Below are 20,994 nucleotides of genomic sequence, written 5' to 3'. Positions count from 1 at the left end.
TGCGTTATTATAGGGTCACCGTAGCTAGCACTGTAATAGGAGGACCGTGTCTGCGTTATTATAGGGTCACCGTAGCTAGCACTGTAATAGGAGGACCGTGTCTGCGCTATTATAGGGTCACCGTAGCTAGCACTGTAATAGGAGGACCGTGTCTGCGTTATTATAGGGTCACCGTAGCTAGCACTGTAATAGGAGGACCGTGTCTGCGTTATTATAGGGTCACCGTAGCTAGCACTGTAATAGGAGGACCGTGTCTGCGTTATTATAGGGTCACCGTAGCTAGCACTGTAATAGGAGGACCGTGTCTGCGTTATTATAGGGTCACCGTAGCTAGCACTGTAATAGGAGGACCGTGTCTGCGCTATTATAGGGTCACCGTAGCTAGCACTGTAATAGGAGGACCGTGTCTGCGCTATTATAGGGTCACCATAGCTAGCACTGTAATAGGAGGACCGTGTCTGCGCTATTATAGGGTCACCGTAGCTAGCACTGTAATAGGAGGACCGTGTCTGCCCTATTATAGGGTCACCATAGCTAGCACTGTAATAGGAGGACCGTGTCTGCGCTATTATAGGGTCACCGTAGCTAGCACTGTAATAGGAGGACCGTGTCTGCGTTATTATAGGGTCACCGTAGCTAGCACTGTAATAGGAGGACCGTGTCTGCGTTATTATAGGGTCACCGTAGCTAGCACTGTAATAGGAGGACCGTGTCTGCGTTATTATAGGGTCACCGTAGCTAGCACTGTAATAGGAGGACCGTGTCTGCGTTATTATAGGGTCACCGTAGCTAGCACTGTAATAGGAGGACCGTGTCTGCGCTATTATAGGGTCACCGTAGCTAGCACTGTAATAGGAGGACCGTGTCTGCGTTATTATAGGGTCACCGTAGCTAGCACTGTAATAGGAGGACCGTGTCTGCGTTATTATAGGGTCACCGTAGCTAGCACTGTAATAGGAGGACCGTGTCTGCGTTATTATAGGGTCACCGTAGCTAGCACTGTAATAGGAGGACCGTGTCTGCGTTATTATAGGGTCACCGTAGCTAGCACTGTAATAGGAGGACCGTGTCTGCGCTATTATAGGGTCACCGTAGCTAGCACTGTAATAGGAGGACCGTGTCTGCGCTATTATAGGGTCACCGTAGCTAGCACTGTAATAGGAGGACCGTGTCTGCGTTATTATAGGGTCACCGTAGCTAGCACTGTAATAGGAGGACCGTGTCTGCGCTATTATAGGGTCACTGTAGCTAGCACTGTAATAGGAGGACCGTGTCTGCATTATTATAGGGTCACCGTAGCTAGCACTGTAATAGGAGGACCGTGTCTGCGTTATTATAGGGTCACCGTAGCTAGCAGTGTAATAGGAGGACCGTGTCTGCGTTATTATAGGGTCACCGTAGCTAGCACTGTAATAGGAGGACCGTGTCTGCGCTATTATAGGGTCACCGTAGCTAGCACTGTAATAGGAGGACCGTGTCTGCGTTATTATAGGGTCACCGTAGCTAGCACTGTAATAGGAGGACCGTGTCTGCGTTATTATAGGGTCACCGTAGCTAGCACTGTAATAGGAGGACCGTGTCTGCGTTATTATAGGGTCACCGTAGCTAGCAGTGTAATAGGAGGACCGTGTCTGCGTTATTATAGGGTCACCGTAGCTAGCACTGTAATAGGAGGACCGTGTCTGCGTTATTATAGGGTCACCGTAGCTAGCACTGTAATAGGAGGACCGTGTCTGCGTTATTATAGGGTCACCGTAGCTAGCACTGTAATAGGAGGACCGTGTCTGCGTTATTATAGGGTCACCGTAGCTAGCAGTGTAATAGGAGGACCGTGTCTGCGTTATTATAGGGTCACCGTAGCTAGCACTGTAATAGGAGGACCGTGTCTGCGTTATTATAGGGTCACCGTAGCTAGCACTGTAATAGGAGGACCGTGCCTGCGTTATTATAGGGTCACCGTAGCTAGCACTGTAATAGGAGGACCGTGTCTGCGTTATTATAGGGTCACCGTAGCTAGCACTGTAATAGGAGGACCGTGTCTGCGTTATTATAGGGTCACCGTAGCTAGCACTGTAATAGGAGGACCGTGTCTGCGTTATTATAGGGTCACCGTAGCTAGCACTGTAATAGGAGGACCGTGTCTGCATTATTATAGGGTCACCGTAGCTAGCACTTTAATAGGAGGACCGTGTCTGCGTTATTATAGGGTCACCGTAGCTAGCACTGTAATAGGAGGACCGTGTCTGCGTTATTATAGGGTCACCGTAGCTAGCACTGTAATAGGAGGACCGTGCCTGCGTTATTATAGGGTCACCGTAGCTAGCACTGTAATAGGAGGACCGTGTCTGCGTTATTATAGGGTCACCGTAGCTAGCACTGTAATAGGAGGACCGTGCCTGCGTTATTATAGGGTCACCGTAGCTAGCACTGTAATAGGAGGACCGTGTCTGCGTTATTATAGGGTCACCGTAGCTAGCACTGTAATAGGAGGACCGTGTCTGCGTTATTATAGGGTCACCGTAGCTAGCACTGTAATAGGAGGACCGTGTCTGCATTATTATAGGGTCACCGTAGCTAGCACTGTAATAGGAGGACCGTGTCTGCGTTATTATAGGGTCACCGTAGCTAGCACTGTAATAGGAGGACCGTGTCTGCGTTATTATAGGGTCACTGTAGCTAGCACTGTAATAGGAGGACCGTGTCTGCGCTATTATAGGGTCACCGTAGCTAGCGCTGTAATAGGAGGACCGTGTCTGCGTTATTATAGGGTCACCGTAGCTAGCACTGTAATAGGAGGACAGTGTCTGCGCTATTATAGGGTCACTGTAGCTAGCACTGTAATAGGAGGACCGTGTCTGCGCTATTATAGGGTCACCGTAGCTAGCACTGTAATAGGAGGACCGTGTCTGCCCTATTATAGGGTCACCATAGCTAGCACTGTAATAGGAGGACCGTGTCTGCCCTATTATAGGGTCACCATAGCTAGCACTGTAATAGGAGGACCGTGTCTGCGTTATTATAGGGTCACCGTAGCTAGCACTGTAATAGGAGGACCGTGTCTGCGTTATTATAGGGTCACCGTAGCTAGCACTGTAATAGGAGGACCGTGTCTGCGTTATTATAGGGTCACCGTAGCTAGCACTGTAATAGGAGGACCGTGTCTGCGTTATTATAGGGTCACCGTAGCTAGCACTGTAATAGGAGGACCGTGTCTGCGTTATTATAGGGTCACCGTAGCTAGCAGTGTAATAGGAGGACCGTGTCTGCGTTATTATAGGGTCACCGTAGCTAGCACTGTAATAGGAGGACCGTGTCTGCGTTATTATAGGGTCACTGTAGCTAGCACTGTAATAGGAGGACCGTGTCTGCGCTATTATAGGGTCACCGTAGCTAGCACTGTAATAGGAGGACCGTGTCTGCGTTATTATAGGGTCACCGTAGCTAGCACTGTAATAGGAGGACCGTGTCTGCGTTATTATAGGGTCACTGTAGCTAGCACTGTAATAGGAGGACCGTGTCTGCGCTATTATAGGGTCACCGTAGCTAGCACTGTAATAGGAGGACTGTGTCTGCGTTATTATAGGGTCACCGTAGCTAGCACTGTAATAGGAGGACCGTGTCTGCGCTATTATAGGGTCACCGTAGCTAGCACTGTAATAGGAGGACCGTGTCTGCGTTATTATAGGGTCACCGTAGCTAGCACTGTAATAGGAGGACCGTGTCTGCGCTATTATAGGGTCACTGTAGCTAGCACTGTAATAGGAGGACCGTGTCTGCGTTATTATAGGGTCACCGTAGCTAGCACTGTAATAGGAGGACCGTGTCTGCGTTGTTATAGGGTCACCGTAGCTAGCACTGTAATAGGAGGACCGTGTCTGCGCTATTATAGGGTCACCGTAGCTAGCACTGTAATAGGAGGACCGTGTCTGCGTTATTATAGGGTCACCGTAGCTAGCACTGTAATAGGAGGACCGTGTCTGCGCTATTATAGGGTCACCGTAGCTAGCACTGTAATAGCAAATTGCCATTACTTTATGTGATAAACGTATATACCCCTTTAAAGTACGTACTGGGGACAGCTCTATTATAGGAGCACGATGGGCATGTACTAATATACCAAAACAATGACTCTACATACATACTATACACACAAACTATACATTTTGTGCAGAACAGGTCATTAAAAACTTGGTGTAAAAAAGGGAAGAGTCTACAGGGAAACAAAGTTGCGACACACAGATCTTCCTTTACAGAGTAACGGCACATATGGGTTCTCTGCTATACAACTCACAATGAAGTTACATGTTGATAAAAAATATTCTATTTCCCTCTCTCATAGTAGTTTGGGTCAATTTTTTTCTATTTTGTGGCAGAAAGAGAAAACCTCTTCTACTGCTCCAGCTAAAATGCTGCATGTAAGAGGAATGAGACTATGGGACTCGCTACTACGAGATACTGTGATGGCTCTAACACTGGAAAAGAGAGGTCCAAATGTCTCTCTATAAAGCAAAAATGTCATGTGAATAGATACATGGGATAGAGGATCATCCAGGGATTTGTTCTGGTGGGAAGTCGGGAAGAAATCATCTCCTAATTTTGGACCAATTAGCTTCAGCCTGATAGGTTCACTGTCTGATTATGGGTTAACTTGATGGACCTGTATCTTTAGCTATAGCCCAACACAATGAAAATTTACTACAATAATTCCTTTATTTATATAGCGCACACAGATTACGCAGCGCTGCACAGAGCTTTTTGCCAAATTGCTCCCTGTCCCCAATGGGGCTCACAATCTAATAAACCTTCCTATATGTTTTGGAGTGTGGGAGGAAACCGGAGGACCTGAAGGATACCCACGCAAACACAGAGAGAACATCCAATCCAAAGGACAGGACCTAACTTGCTTTTGGTGCGGGTCTCTGTAATGAGACCCCCGTCGATCACGAAAACGGGGGCCCTAGGTGTCCCAGATACCTCCGTCGAACCTCTTGTTGCTCCCAGAGATGAATGCAGCAGACGGCAGTGCATGTCTGGTCAGCTCCATTCATCTCTATGGAGTTGACGGAGATTGCCAACCCCTCGTGATCTGTAGGGGTCTAATCAGCGAGACCCCCACTGATTAGTAATTTAGCCGCTATCCTGTGGATAGGGCCTAACTTGTTTGGTGGGAAAACCCCTTTATATTATTATCTATTTTTTATAAATAGTGTCCAGACTGTGACTGATGCAGCTCCCACTACCACTACCTCAGCAGGAACTCTCAGAACTGCTCAGTTATACATTGTATTCAAGAAATCAGCCGCCCATTATCCATAACAACATAGGGAGCTATAACAACATGTTATCCATAACATTCTGTCGTAATTTGCACTAAAAAAACTAACACACACCACATTTATAATGCATTTTCTGGCACTCGAGGTATAACGGTCCAGGCGAGAAAAAAAAATGCTGACCCCGGGGACGGCTCCAGGTTTAATTAACCCCTTTACAGAAAACTCACGTCCTGCACACACACCCCTCTCCCTCGCCCGTAGGGCAGGGTAACAAGAGGAGACGGAAGTTGCCCCCTCTAGACCCCTTTGGCTCCGGCACTTGCCCCAGTAAGCCGGATTCTGGCCATGTAAATGAATTGTAGTGCTAACCCTCAATCGTCTACTGTGATTGTTCCAGATCCATAGATTATTGCATTGCATGTTGTGAGTCACAGGAGGCAACTTTATTCTTACAAAATAATCTTACAAGGTTTCCCTGTGCCATAGATGCTTTGTTATATACAGTATTTGTACTGTACGTATCCTCCAAGTGCTAAGTGATTGGAAAGTACATGGTATATAGCAGTGGTGGCGAACCAATGGCACGGGTGCCAGAGGTGGCACTCAGAGCCCTTTCTGTGGGCACCCAGGCCATCGCCCCAGCACATCAGACCGGACACAGGACTGATCCCTGTGGTCTCAAGCAACTTAAAAAATGCTGCTTTCAGTCATATATTAAAGTCATAATTACTTCGCTACTTGGGACTGTAGGAAGAGGGAGAAGGAGTAGACTGGGCTGAATTATCTTTGGAAGACCTTTTGCAGGCCCCACAATTCTCTGTGTGCAGAGAGACACTGGAAAGAAGCTAAAACTATGCAAATTTTCTATCTTGTCCTCAGGAGGCCAATATGATCGAAAGTTGTTGAAGAACAGAGAGCAATAAGTTACTGCTTTAATTTTTGGTTGGCACCTCAAGATAAATAAGGGGGGTTTTGGGTTGCAGTTTGTGCACTCGGCCACCAAAAGGTTCGCCGTCACTGGTGTATAGAGTCTTTGATGCATATTGATCAAAGGGAACACAACCTACCCGGGCTTTGCTGACAGTGGTTTATGTACCAATTCCCTTATGGATTAGTCTTTATCCTATGTGCAACACATAGTGAACTAGCGGTACACCGTGCACCTAGTCCAATGTTATCTTCCACTCTATGTAATGGACAGAGGTCCAGAGGTGGATGATCCATGATTACCACATCCTATATGTATAATGTATAGTCCAGTGGTAGAGTCTCGGGTAATCCAGTGGAATATGCAATGTAACAGCAGCACATACTGTTATCAGACCTTGGTAGCCCCATGGTACATGCCGTGGCAGTAATCCCCTGTACTGTACATAGTCCCTGGTGGCCTAGTGATAATACATCTAGACGGTTAATAAGCATGAAACTGAACCAGCAAGCAGATTATCCTGGAGTCTGTGATATCGCTAAGGCTCTTCCTAATATTTCAATTCAGTGCAGAGAACACAGTGCACAGCAGTGTGAGGACATGTACCAATTGCACTTGGAGAAGCTACAATCCTGGAATATAACATCTATATTTCACAGCCCTGCTTCTACTAACAACATTCACTAAGGCATAATTGCACAACTCTCCAGGCAATACATTGGAGAGAAACTTTTTTTTTTTGCAATGTTTACCGACAAAACCCACCTTGCTTATTCCTGATTGCACCTACGATAGGGACAATCTGCCCACATTTTGCATGTAAATATGGACATAAATCCGCTATGAATCTGCATGTAACAAAAGTCATTGAGATGCTGCAGATTTTACAACGAGACCCAGTTACCCATTCGTGCAGTAGACACTAGCAAAGCGAGCACAGGACTGTACGCAGCCATTGGGACAGACTACTATGAATAGATCCTCAGAACAATCCCTTCATTCACTTCCAGGACGATGATATAATGATTTCCAGGTGAATTGCGTCTATTACTTTCCCAGTTATGTAAAATAATTCTTTTTAACAGGGACTTAAATAAAGGACACTTCACTCACAGAAGTAGAGGCGGCCAATATTCTAGATTCAAGGAGGAAGCCACTGTTGTATCATTCATTGTAGGCACTTCCCACTATATATTACCACATCAATACATCTCCCAGCCTCAAAATTACAAGAGGAAATGAGGGACAAATGCAGGGTACTATAAATTCTGACTAGAAACCAAGGTTGTAATTTGCAAGTTCTCTGATCATTAAGGGGAGACAATGGCAATGATGTTTGCATGGGCAGTAGACTGCAGGATCTCTCCTAGCATCAGGTCCTATGGTCAGTATTGTTTGTAAATGGGCACCTGGACGTTTGCTATATCTGGATACACATCCATTTGGGTCACGGAAGACGCTAAGTAACACTCAGACCTCTACTATATCAGAGCATAGATCTGTTATAAAGATGCCAGGTGCCACAATGATACAATTTGACATGTCTGACTACATTTATTTAGAGACTGAAGGTGTAAAAAGACTCCTGTTTGATGTGTATATTTCAAGGGGTTTGACATATCCCTTCATTCCCTTGTATGAGAGCGGCGCCTGCAGTAATCAGAGGCGGCCACTACACTACAGTCTGCGCTGTGTCATGTTGTGTCGGGAGCTGAAAACCCCTTCTAGGCTGGGTACCTTCATGTACCCATCAACAATAGCTTGGGAAGTATTTCTATATATCCATACACAGTGTGAGTCATTCATAAACAAAATAGAAGGATTTGCCGTGACAATGGGGACTGTAACGTGATGGTATCTATTCAAATCCTACACATGGGGTGAGGGATATTTGCTTATCAGGCGTGTTACAATGGTAATAAGGTCCCTCCTGATCTCATCTAAATATTCTCTGCCCTGACAGGACCTTTTCTGTGCTGTGAGCATCAGAGGCCACATGGTCCCCGGGGGAGTGAATAGAGAACTTGGAGAAGTGATGAATGAACCTGACATACGCTACAGTATATGCAGGCACTGCACTGCTACATGTGCCGCTCACAGGGCCAGCACTAAGGTGGGAGCAAGCTGGGAAATTACCCCGGGACCCCTGGTGAATGGGATCCAGTCAGATTTCCTGAACGAATTGTTAAATTAACAGCTGAACCTGGGCCCAGACTCTTGACATTGCTAGAAGAAGGGATTAAAAAGTAAAGCATGATAGCTGATTTAGTGGGTGCACAGGTGACTTGCCGCATTTACCCTTCTTCCGTGCCAAGGGTATAGTAATGTTCCTGCGCCGGGGTAGCATTTCTGTGGTCAGACATTAAAGGGGTTGCCCACGTGTCTTTACTGCCTTGTGGTTAATCCCTGAATGTTCATCAAGTGATTCAGCAGTCGTGCTACTTACTTCTATGCTGTGTGCAGACTCTAAGTGATTCTTTGTTTACATTTCTGAGCTCTTCTGAGGATGCACCGGACCAGTAAGAGAGAGTAAGCTGTGTATATGCAGAGGGCAGCATGTTGAGAGCAGGAAAGGCTGAAGGTCTCAAAGGAGGCTCGTGAATATATTAGTGTCCAGGGGAAGCCGAGCGCCGTTAGCTTGTGCGCCTCTGGCACTTTTACAAAGTTATTATTTTGGCAATAAAAACACTTAATTGCATGTAAAAGTGTGTGTGTGTCTGTGTGTTTGTCCATCCCCTAGACCAGTGGTGGCGAACCTGTGGCACTCTGAGCCCTATCAGTGGGCACTCAGGCTGTTGGGTTGTGAAGGGAAGCTCCAATGGCAATCTGAATTTTGCCACCTTCTGTCAACGATATTGGTGTCCTCAGGACCGTTGAAAGCTCTGGTATAGCACGGAGAAAGAAGATTTTAATAATTTAATGCAAGAATTGCTGTGCACTTTGCAATAAAAAAAAGTGGGTCTGGTTTGCATTTTGGGCACTTGATCTCTAAAAGGTTCGCCACCACTGCCCTAGACATAACGAGCAGCCTATTTTGGATACTCTACCCTCAGTAATCTGGTGATACATTTCCTTTAAAGGAAGGAATTGATTAATTTGTGGCACTAGGTCTTTGTTCTGGCACCTTAGTGACGTTCTGCACTGGTATTTTACATTGTGGTGCATGGCTTTCCTTTATTTGGGCTTCAGAAATGACCCTCCACATTCAGGGAGGGGTTTAGAAGTTGGTAGACTTGCTTTAGGTCAGTCTAAATGTGCAACAAAAATTAGGTTTTTTTTTGGCGCCGACGCTCTAAATCTGTTGGAACGGAAGCAAGTTGTTGTGGTAATGGCAGGGGTCATGGTGTGAGCGGATTATATGGGCTGTGTATAATGATATCCCTGCTAATACTGGTTTTGTTCAGTAACAGTATGTAGGCGATTTTAGATCACTGTATGGAGAATAAATGTGACAGTGGTGGTGTTGGTACATTATACATTTTTGCCCAGGGTCTCACGAGGCCTTATTGTGTGGTGCCGGCTCATTGATGACCATCCTGTCTCCGAATCTAATCACATCTAGTTAATGTATTTATAGTAGACTTTCTCCATATTGTCTTTGTCTTCAAAAACAATGGTAGCCATGTATACTCCAATCAAGGGATTGGCTGGAGGGCATGAGAGATACCTCATAGGTCAGAAGATTGGACAAATGCTGTAGGTGTTTGTTCAGGGGACACTTGGGTATAAACACTGGGAGAGTCTGTGTGTGTATGGCATCATTATACCAAATCCACTGATCCCTGGATTTAGGACGACACCAAGAAGTGAAGCAAGAAAGGAGGGCGAGCTGCACTTTTACTTTCCTGCATTTGTTACCAATAAGTGAGCGCCAAGCACCAGCGCCAGAAATGTGAGTTAGTTTTGTTTATGTCTCACTTTGTACTGTGTATGGCAAGTTTTGGACAGAAATGTTGGGTTTTTTTAAATAGCACTGCAGTGGGACTATGCAGGGACCCCTAAAATCATAGTCATCTTATCTGGCTACCCCTAGCCAAGGAAGTGCATAAAATATATAAATGAATTGTGAAACAGGGAACAAATGCAGCATGAGGTCAATCTTTGTACAGAGCCGCATGTTGTCACTATATAAGCAACAGGAAATGCGATGTTACAAGAGGAGATACAATGAGGGGTAAAGCTTGATAGTTGATAGGTGGATGCGCAGGTGACTTTCCTATGGCAGGGTTCAGGCTGAGTGCAAAGGTTCAGAAGTGAAAAGTGTGTGGTTGACCTCTATACTAGCTAAGCAGATGGTATGGCACATGGTAGGCTTAGATACACTGCTCCACTAGATAGTATCCTACGTGATACAGATACAATAACTCAGAAATATCACATATGATAGGATCGGATACAATATCAAACAGTATGACCAAAAAATATGTTTATAAATAATGGCTCAGCACAGTATCCTAAACTATCTACTTAGATACAGCAGCTCAGTAGACGCACAATAAGATTAGATACAGCTGCAAGACAGTATCTCACATAACAGGATTAGATACAAATCCCATACTAATGTATCTGCCTTCAGTGTGGCAGAATAGTGTCAGTCCTAGTCTTTGTATTACATGGTGTAACTCTAGGAGTCTCCAGTAAGTAGATAATGGAATAATAGATGAGTGACAATAAGGAAGTTTCATAGGTCTCCGCCTATGGCTCATTTCCCTTTCGGTGTGTAGGGTGCGAGGCTGGGAGCCCTGCTGCTGGATCCATCACTCTTCCTGCATAGAGAGGTAATATTACACTATATGTCTCCATTATCATCTATAACACCGCTGCCATGTGCTGCTATAACGCTAAAGAATGGAAATCTAAATGGCACATGGTTGGCACACGGTGCCCTCTTCCGGATGCAATCGTTTAGACTCATTTCAGCCTCATATTACTGAGCTGTGCCCCAGAAGAAATGATGTCATGTCTTGTTGTCATGTCATGTTATGCAGCAGATTTCACCTTTATATTAACCCCCCCCCCCTTGAATTAAATTAACATGGATGGCCATACAAATGCCCTTTTACCCCACCGACCTGATTGTGCTATTCAGCCTCTCTAGGAGCCCCCTTTTTGCAGTCTGTAGCGCCCCTGATAGCAGCGATAGTCTCTTCTGTATGTGATTCATTTGATACCCGACTCAGTTGCCCCCCTTTATATCTTCTCCATGTGCCCCTAACCCATCCTAACACTCCCTTTAGGAGTCTTTGTCAAGTTCACCCTTTATTATCCCATTCATGTGACCTTCTGTGGCTGCACCAAGCTCCCCTATTAATGGAAGGCCTAGATGCCCCCATAAGCATCTTTACATAAGACACTTGTTTAGTGCATCCCCTCAGGAACGCTCTTATATGACGGCTGTAGTTGGTATTGTGCCAGGGTTTGGAAACATTTTTGGGTTTGGATTGACTTCTGACTGGCAGGCGTCTGACACCCAACACTCCCTTTAATCAGTTACTTGAAGGGGTTGCAGCGCTCTTACTTCACAGGTCTGTTGTGTCACGTTAATTCAGGTGGTCGGTGTACAAACTCAGTTAAAAGTTAAGAAACATGGCTGCTTCCTTCCTTAAAAAAATCTCCCAATCTGACGTAGGACGTCAGTGGTAGTGCAGCTAAGTTTCATTCATCCGCATACAGCTGAGCTGCAAGACTTCCTATTCCTCATTATGTAAAGCTGTGGGATCCTGCGTTCTGAGCTTTTGTATCTAATCCCATTGTGTGTGATACTGCTTACCAAGCTACTGTATCTTATCCTTTCATGTTTGATACTCTCTGCTCATCCACTGTATCCAAACCGATCCTGTGATGCTTTGTATCTAATCCTATCATGTGTGGTACAGTCAGCTAACATACAGTACAGACCAAAAGTTTGGACACATCTTCTCATTCAAAAAGTTTTCTGCATTTTCATGACTATAAAAATTGTAGATTCACACTGAGGGCATCAAAACTATTAACTTACACACATGGAATTATAAACGTAACAAAAAGTGTGTAACAACTAAAAATCTGTCTTATATTGTAGGTCATTTTGCTGTGATCACTGCTTTGCACACTGTTGGCATCTCTTGATGAGCTGCAAGAGGTAGTCACCTGAAAAGGTTGTCACATCACAGGTGCCCTGTCAGGGGTAATAAGTGGGATTTTTTTGCCTTGTAAATGGGGTTGGGACCATAAGTTTTGTTGTGCAGAAGTCAGGCGGATACACGGCTGATAGTCCTAATGAATAGACTGGTAGAATTAGTTTTATGGCTAGAAAAAAACAGTGGCCATCATCACTCAGTCCGAAAAATTGGGAAAACTTTGTAAGTGTCCCCAAGTGCAGTTGCAAAAACATCAATCGTTACAAAGAAACTGGCTGACATGAGGAGCGCCCCAGGAAAGTAACAGCAAGGGGCACCTCTGCTGTGGAGGATAAGTTCATCTGAGTCACCTCTGCTGCGGAGGATACGTTCATCTGAGTCACCTCTTCTGCGGAGGATAAGAGTCACCTCTGCTGCGGAGATTAAGTTCATCCGAGTCCCCACTGCTGTGGAGGATAAGTTCATCCGAGTCACCTCTGCTGTGGAGGATAAGTTCATCCGAGTCACCTCTGCTGCGGAGGATAAGTTCATCCATGTCACCTCTGCTGCGGAGGATAAGAGTCTCCTGCCTCAGAAATCGCAGGCTAACAGCAGCTCAGTTTATAGACCAGGTCATTGCCACCATGAAGCCTGGAGGAGGAGGTGTGATGGTGTGTGTGGGGGGGGGGGGGGCTTTGCTGGTGACACTGTTGGGAATTTATACTGAACCAGCAGCCGCTGCTATTCTATCTGGTTTGCGTTTAGTTGGACCAACATTTTTTTTTCAACAGGACAATGACCCCAAACACCTCCAGGCTGTGTAAGGGCTATTGACCTATTGGTTTGGGGTGAGCTGGACCGCAGAGGGAAGGCAAAAGGGAAGGCATCTCTTGGAACTTCTCCAAGACTGTTGGAAGCCTATTTCAGGTGACTACCTCTTGTATCTCATCAAGAGTGTGCAAAGCAGTAATCACAGCACAAGGACCTAGAATATAAGACATATTTTTAGTTGTTGCACTTTTTTGTTAAGTGTATAACTCCACGTGTTAGTTCATTTTAATGCCTTCAGTGCAATTTTTATAGTCATAAAAATACAGAAAACTCTTTGAATGTGTCCAAACTTTTGGCCTGTTTTCTGTAATATTGTCTAATACTATCTGCTAAACTATCTGCACTAAGCCTCTCATGTCTGAAACTATAATAATCTTTATTTGTATGGCGCCATCAAATTCTGTAGCTTTACAAATCATAAGGGACATATACACATATAATATTATATAACCAATTACACTAAACTGATGTGTATCTAACCCTATGAAATGTGACCCAGTCTGTTCATCTAAACATACTGTGTATGATAGAGTCTGCTGAACTCCTGCATGCATCTAAGCATACTATGCACGATTCAGTCTGCTGAACTGCTGTATCTAAGCCTGCTATTTGCGACGCAGTCTGCTGAACTGGTGTATCCAAGCCTGCTGTGCACGATACAGTCTTCTGAACTGCTTTATCCAAGCCTGCTATGCACGATTAAGTCTGCTGAACCACTGTATCTAAGCCTGCTATGCACGATACAGTCTTCTGAATTGCTGTATCTAAGCCTACTATGCACGATAGTCTGCTGAGCTGCTGTATCTAAGCAGGTTATGCATAATGTGTACATGATTCTGTATAATGTGGAGGTGTAACTAAGCTTAAGATATGTTAAAGAGTTTGCTGAGCAAGTATTGTATGTAAGGTTATGAAGGAAACCATCTACTGAGCTGGTGTATCTAAGCCTATGATGTATGATACAGTCCGATCATACAGTAGGACGTATATAATAAATATGAATCTGAAAATAAGAAGTCATTTTTCATAGTCACGTAGATGTTCTAATGGTTCAGCTTTGAAAACCTGTCTTTTCTTCCTCTTTCAGATATGAGATCCATCACCAGCAGAAGTAGTCGGGGGTTGTGACCTGAAGCAGATACAAGTAAGTCATACCGCCTACATTGCACCCAACAAATATGCAGAATTATATCCAATCTCATCAACCATTTCACATTAAGGGTTGCACAGTGGCTCAGTGGGTAGCACTACAGCCTTGCAGCGCTGGGGGCATGGGTTTCCTCCGGGTCTTCCGGTTTCCTCCCACACGCCAAAACACACTGGCAGGTTGATTAGATTGTGTAGCAATACAGACCTTCATTAGTTCTTCCTAAGTGTGAGGCGTGACCCAGGGCTGAATGATCTGAGCATGGGCACCATGCAATCAAGTGGAAGTAGTTGCAAAACTTTGGAGAAGGCAGAGATGTCCTTAGCCTGAAACTTTTGGATGCCATTCACACATTTGATGTTACACTATACTTACATGTAGTGGTCAAAACAATACATCCCCCCGGCTCCTCACTTACTGCTATTACAAGATAGGGAATGGCGGCTATTATCTGCACTTCTCATGAATGGCAGAGTCAGATCAACGTCTTACTTCCTGTTTCCTTTGAACCGAGATGCCACATGCAACCGCAATGTTAAAAAAAAAAAAAAATTCACAAAGCCTTAGATACATCTATTTTTACAAAATGTTCTTAGAAGTGCTTATAGATGTACGTGAGGTCGTAACATAACCTGACAGATCTTGGATTTCAAGTTTTTCCCTAATACTTATGCAAGTTCTTTTATCTTTATAGATCAACTCTTCAATATTTGTGAAGCTGGAAACCATTGCTAACCAGGGAATGGATGGAACGGATGGGGTGGAACTGCCCCAAACCGAGGCCGAAGCCTCAGAACGGAAAATATCCCTGGTGCCTCCGTTGCGGGCGGCCATCCGATTCCGAAGGAGGATCCGTAACCTTAAAAAAAGTAAACTACAACTTGACCTTTCTGGAAGAAAATCTGCAGACAGTACCAAACCTTCTATGTTTCGTCGACAGTTCTCCACCGAGAGTCGGTCCCTCTCGAACTTTGAAAGCCCCAAATTTTTTAATTTCGATACTCCAACATTGGAAAAGGTTGCACTGAGCACCCTAAAACGCAAGAAGAAGCAAAGAAAGTCCAGGCCGGTCCTTTATCCAGGGAACTGTAAGAAGTATCTACCAGTAGAACATAAGAGCAAGGCTAAACGTTGCCTGATCCTCTTCATCGGGATCGTCTGCTTCCAAATCCTGAACGCTATCGAGAATTTGGATGATAATGTGATAAAATACGAACTGGATGGACTGGAAAAAACTATGCAAAGAGAGGTTTTTGGACAAAAAATTGCCATTGATAAAATAATGGTCCTTTTGAAAGACTACCTGGCCACTCACTGGCATAACAAGCCATTGGTGATCTCCATGAATGGACCTAGTGGTGTTGGTAAGAGCCACATGGGGCGGATACTGGCCAAGCACTTCCGATCCGTGGAGGAGAGCGATTTTGTCCTGCAATATTACGTCATGCACAATTGTCCTAATAAAAGTGAAATTGCGACGTGCGAGGCTGAGCTCACCGACATGATATCGGACATGGTGACTCGGGCGGAGATGGAGGAGAAGATCCCAGTCTTCATATTTGACGAAATGGAGGTCATGCCGCCCTCTCTTCTGGACACGCTGCAGAATCACTTCAAATTAAACCAAAGTAACGAGTTCCTAAATGCCATCTACATCCTGATCAGCAACATAGGGGGCAACGAGGTGACCAAATACTTTCTGCAGAACGTCTCCAGCGACACCTTAAATGTCCCTCAAGAACTTCACAACATCATACAGTCATCCTTGCGGCAGCATCATAAAATTTGGGATGTAGCGGAGATTGTGCCGTTTACCCTTCTGGAAAGGAGTCATATTGCCAATTGTTTCCTGGACGAATTGTTACGGGAAGGATTCTACCCGGACAATAGCAACATCGAGAACCTGGCGGGACAGCTGAAATATTACACCATAAGGGACAAGCAGTATTCAATCACTGGCTGTAAACAGGTTGTAGCTAAAGTGAACCTTTTACATGCGTACACATGATGAGAGACTGGGGACTACAGACCTGTGGGTCTAATACTTCCCTACAAAAGGGTCTTGAAAGACCAACATGGATTGCAGCTGCAGAAAATGTCAAAAAGACCTTTAAGGACTTCCTAAAGTAGAAAAGAAAAACACGCAGGACTAGTCACTATTTAGTTGGCGATGGACAAAGAGATAGTTCTATCAAACCATGTGCCTGCCTAGTAAAATGTTGATGATGTCTTGTCGGGCACCACGGCGTGGCTGTAACAATTTTTGAAAAAATTATATTCAATTAAATTGAAATATGTTCAATTTTAAATGTTAAAAACAAATTTGTGATAATTTTTGGGGTGAAATGTAGTATGCAGGTTTTTACCTTCCTGTAGTGCAGTGGTGGCGAACCTATGGCACAGGTGCCAGAGGTGGCACTCTGAGCCCTCTCAGTGGGCACTCAGGCTGTTGTCCCAGCACAGAATTCACCAGACAGGACTTGAAGGATCTTCCTGCAGGCCCAGTAGCCCAAAACGTGAAGCATCTGGGTCTACCTGAGACTGCTAGAAGAGAAGGTGAGGACATGGTCAGATTATCATGGGAGCCATTGAAGCTTCTGCTCTTGGCGCCACAATTTTTCATGTTCAGGGAAGCTCCAATGGCAATCTGAATTTCCCCACCTTCTGTCAACGATATTGGTGTCCTCAAGACCCTTGAAAGCTGTGGCATAGCACGGAGCAAGAAGATTTTAATATTTTAATGCAAGAATTGCTGTGTTGGCACTTTGCAATAAATAAGTGGGTCTGGTTTGCATTTTGGGCACTCGGGCTCTAAAAGGTTCGCCATCACTGCTGTAGTGTAAATGGCTAGCCTGGAAATGCTATCCCTTAATGATTGGTAAATGGGCCTGCAATACAGGACCTCGACTGATCCCAAGAAATAAGGTGATACAGCACTGACCCCTCCCCACAAATTTGTATCCCTGTATGACAATTCCCAGCCACCCCTACATGAGAAGAACTGCAAAGCAGCCCCATTCAGGTGCAGGGTACAGGCTGCAGTATTCTGAAGTTTTGTTATGCGCTAGAATATAGGGTAGCAGCGATACCAAAATTAGTCGATACAGATACAATATTTTCAAGAAAAAGAAAAAATATTATGTGAATGTGTATGGTCCGATCACATGGGGCAAACGCAAAGAAACACAAAGCAAACGCCTGGGGGCGGGGTTTAGTCTAATCATATATGTGTTTCCATTGAAACGCATACAATCAGTAACGGTCAACTAGTGTTTTGCGAGGAGAAGCTTTAGTTTTTATGACATTTTATTATATGTATTGTAAAAGTTGTCCTGGGAAGGTCAAAAATCAAATACAGGCAGACCCCAGGTTACGTACAAGATAGGGTCCGGAGGTTTGTTCTTAAGTTGAATTTGTATGTAAGTCGAAACTGTATATTTTATAATTGTAGATCCAGACAAAAAAATTTTGGCCCCAGTGACATTTGGAGTTAAAACATTTTTTGCTTTAATGGGACCAAGGATTATCAATAAAGCTTCATTACAGACACCGTACAGCTGATCATTGCAGCCTGGGACTATAGTAATAACATCCAGAGAGGTCTGTCTGTAACTATGGGTTGTCTGTAAGTCGGGTGTCCTTAAGTAGGGGACCGCCTGTATATCATTTGGGGCTCATTCAGATGGGTGTTTTTGATGTTCGTGTGCTACCTGTTTTTTTGGGGGGTTTTGGGGTTTTTTTTGCAGATGGCATACGGACCCATTGATTCCTATGGGTCTGTTCACATATCCATTTTTTGTGCAGTGAGAAGAAAATCTTTTTTTCACACATGCAGACCACGAACCTCCAAAGAAATCAATGGAAATGCAAAAAAAAGTGGATGACATCCGTATGCAGTCCAATGTTTTTGAAATGTTGCAGTGCAAAACTGTTCTAGTTGCCCATGGCAAAAAGTCAGCGCTCAGTTTTCGTTCTCCCACAGCCGTTTATAAAACTGTTCATGGAAACACCAGACACTTCCGACTGGTGTCTGGGGAAGCCCTGGGAGATGTAGAAACACCATATATGGACATATAATGACATTTTTCTGGTGACATTGTCCCTGCTCTGCCGCTGGCCTGACACATCTATTCAAAGGATTCCCTGACCCAGGTCTCCTCTAAGGAATCCCCCGCAGAAGATACTAGGCGTCTGTACAACGGGATAAGTCATTCAGTACCAAAAATGACCCAGTACTGAACCGTTCTGACAACATCATGTCAGTTCTGTTCCAGTCTCTGAGCGTTCGGGCCGGACATTCAGGAAAGTTTATGATGAGAGTCATAGCCACTGGCGGGCAATAGGCCTGAGGCTTCTTGCACACGTATGTCGGGTGTAGCATATGTTCGGATGCAGAGGTGGAGGGGTGAACCATTCTGCTGAGTAGTATATATGATAAAAGATAGAGCATGCTATAGCTTTTTTTCCGGCAATGTTACAGTACGCTGAGCAATATGGCCATTCAAATGCCACATTTGAAAGAGAATGTCAAAGCGAATGCCACATTTAAGGGGAATGTGGAACGCTACGGTACGGGTAGCACACAGCCGGAAAAATTTGCTCGTGTACAAGAGGCCTTACTTATAGATCCAGGCACCATGACTGTGGCAATCCTCTTGTATTTCTTATCCATAGCCACCTTCCATATAACATCAACTTTTATAATTATGCTAATGAGCCAGAACAGAATCTATACAGGGGTCATTCACCCCTCTACACTCCCTCAATCTGCCCCTGAACTAGAACTTCTCTAAAAGAGAGAGAGGCTGGTATCCACAGCAATAATTGTCTATGTTTTAAAATGTGATAACGTAACATTGTGATACAGAAAAAGATAAAATCTTTGTACATCTGGTACTTTGTTATCTTTGACTAAAGTTGAGCAGAGCCCCCTACTGGTGCAGTACAGGTGAGTAAATAACAGGTGTTGTGCGCTATGACCTGACACTGATATCACAGAGACACAGCCCCAGGGATAAACATCACTAGAGCTCAGGCTTTTATCCTATACACAGATGAAAAGTAAAGCTCCCCCCCCCCCACCTCCTGCAGATGGAATGTAAATTAATTTGCCAGGAATGTGCCTGGCACACAAGACCCTCACCAGGCTGCAGGGGAGGAGTAGCCCCGGGTCAGCTATTATCAGTACAGTATACAGAAAAGATCTGGCTACAATATACAGCAAGCGGCAAAATCAAACATTAAGAGATAAACAGAAAATATTTATTGAAGGCGGCTGTTATCCCCGGATATAGGGAGCGTCTAACGGGATCAAATGCTACAAGGAAAATAACTGTCCATACAGCACATTATATACAGTATATATAACTACTATAATATTGCCCCCTAAGTACAGGAATATAACTACTATAACACTGCCCCCTATGTACAGGAATATAACTACTATAACACTGCCCCCTATGTACAAGAATATAACTACTATAATACTGCCCCCTATGTACAGGAATATAACTACTATAACACTGCCCCCTATGTACAAGAATATAACTACTATAATACTGCCCCCTATGTACAGGGATATAACTACTATAATACTGCCCCCTATGTACAGGAATATAACTACTATAATACTGCCCCCTATGTACAAGAATATAACTACTATAATACTGCCCCCTATGTACAAGAATATAACTACTATAATACTGCTCCCTATGTACAAGAATATAACTACTATAATACTGCCCCCTATGTACAGGAATATAACTACTATAATACTGCCCCCTATGTACAGGAATATAACTACTATAATACTGTCCCCTATGTACAGGAATATAACTACTATAATACTGCCCCCTATGTACAGGAATATAACTACTATAATACTGCCCCCTATGTACAAGAATATAACTACTATAACACTGCCCCCTATGTACAGGAATATAACTACTATAATATTGCCCCCTAAGTACAGGAATATAACTACTATAACACTGCCCCCTATGTACAGGAATATAACTACTATAACACTGCCCCCTATGTACAAGAATATAACTACTATAATACTGCCCCCTATGTACAAGAATATAACTACTATAATACTGCCCCCTATGTACAAGAATATAACTACTATAATACTGCCCCCTATGTACAAGAATATAACTACTATAATACTGCCCCCTATGTACAGGAATATAACTACTATAATACTGCCCCCTATGTACAAGAATATAACTACTATAATACTGCCCCCTATGTACAAGAATATAACTACTATAATACTGCCCCCTATGTACAAGAATATAACTACTATAATACTGCCCTCTATGTACAAGAATATAACTACTATAATACTGCCCCCTATGTACAGGAATATAACTACTATAATACTGCTCCCTATGTACAAGAATATAACTACTATAATACTGCCCCCTATGTACAAGAATATAACTACTATAATACTGCCCTCTATGTACAAGAATATAACTACTATAATACTGCCCCCTATGTACAGGAATATAACTACTATAATACTGCCCCCTATGTACAAGAATATAACTACTATAATACTGCCCCCTATGTACAGGAATATAACTACTATAATACTGCCCCCTATGTACAGGAATATAACTACTATAATACTGTCCCCTATGTACAGGAATATAACTACTATAATACTGCCCCCTATGTACAGGAATATAACTACTATAATACTGC

General features: G+C 44.0%; 2 protein-coding genes across 7 annotated transcripts in view; one reads left to right on the top strand and one right to left on the bottom strand.

The window, feature by feature from the left end:
* The window catches only part of TOR4A (torsin family 4 member A), a 29,221-nt gene extending 11,433 nt beyond the window's left edge, over positions 1-17,788 (top strand). The window contains exons 2-4 of one of the 3 annotated variants that reach the window (XM_072125229.1): positions 13,094-13,229; positions 14,221-14,277; positions 14,975-17,788. In XM_072125229.1, the coding sequence (XP_071981330.1) occupies positions 15,023-16,288 (1,266 nt within the window). In that variant the 5' untranslated portion in view covers positions 13,094-13,229; positions 14,221-14,277; positions 14,975-15,022 and the 3' untranslated portion in view covers positions 16,289-17,788. Of the gene's footprint in view, positions 1-10,909; positions 10,983-13,093; positions 13,230-14,220; positions 14,278-14,974 lie in introns of those variants that run through there. The other 2 variants (XM_072125228.1, XM_072125227.1) reach the window with 2 other exon arrangements.
* Positions 1-20,994, bottom strand: part of RNF208 (ring finger protein 208) — a 177,811-nt gene that overhangs the window by 123,333 nt on the left and 33,484 nt on the right. The gene's annotated exons all lie outside the window — the stretch shown is intronic.

Source organism: Engystomops pustulosus, chromosome 9 (genome assembly GCF_040894005.1).
Source record: "Engystomops pustulosus chromosome 9, aEngPut4.maternal, whole genome shotgun sequence".
NCBI classification, from domain to species: domain Eukaryota; kingdom Metazoa; phylum Chordata; class Amphibia; order Anura; family Leptodactylidae; genus Engystomops; species Engystomops pustulosus.
Note: the sequence above shows the minus strand (reverse complement) of the source record. Positions and strands in the feature narration are given on the sequence as shown.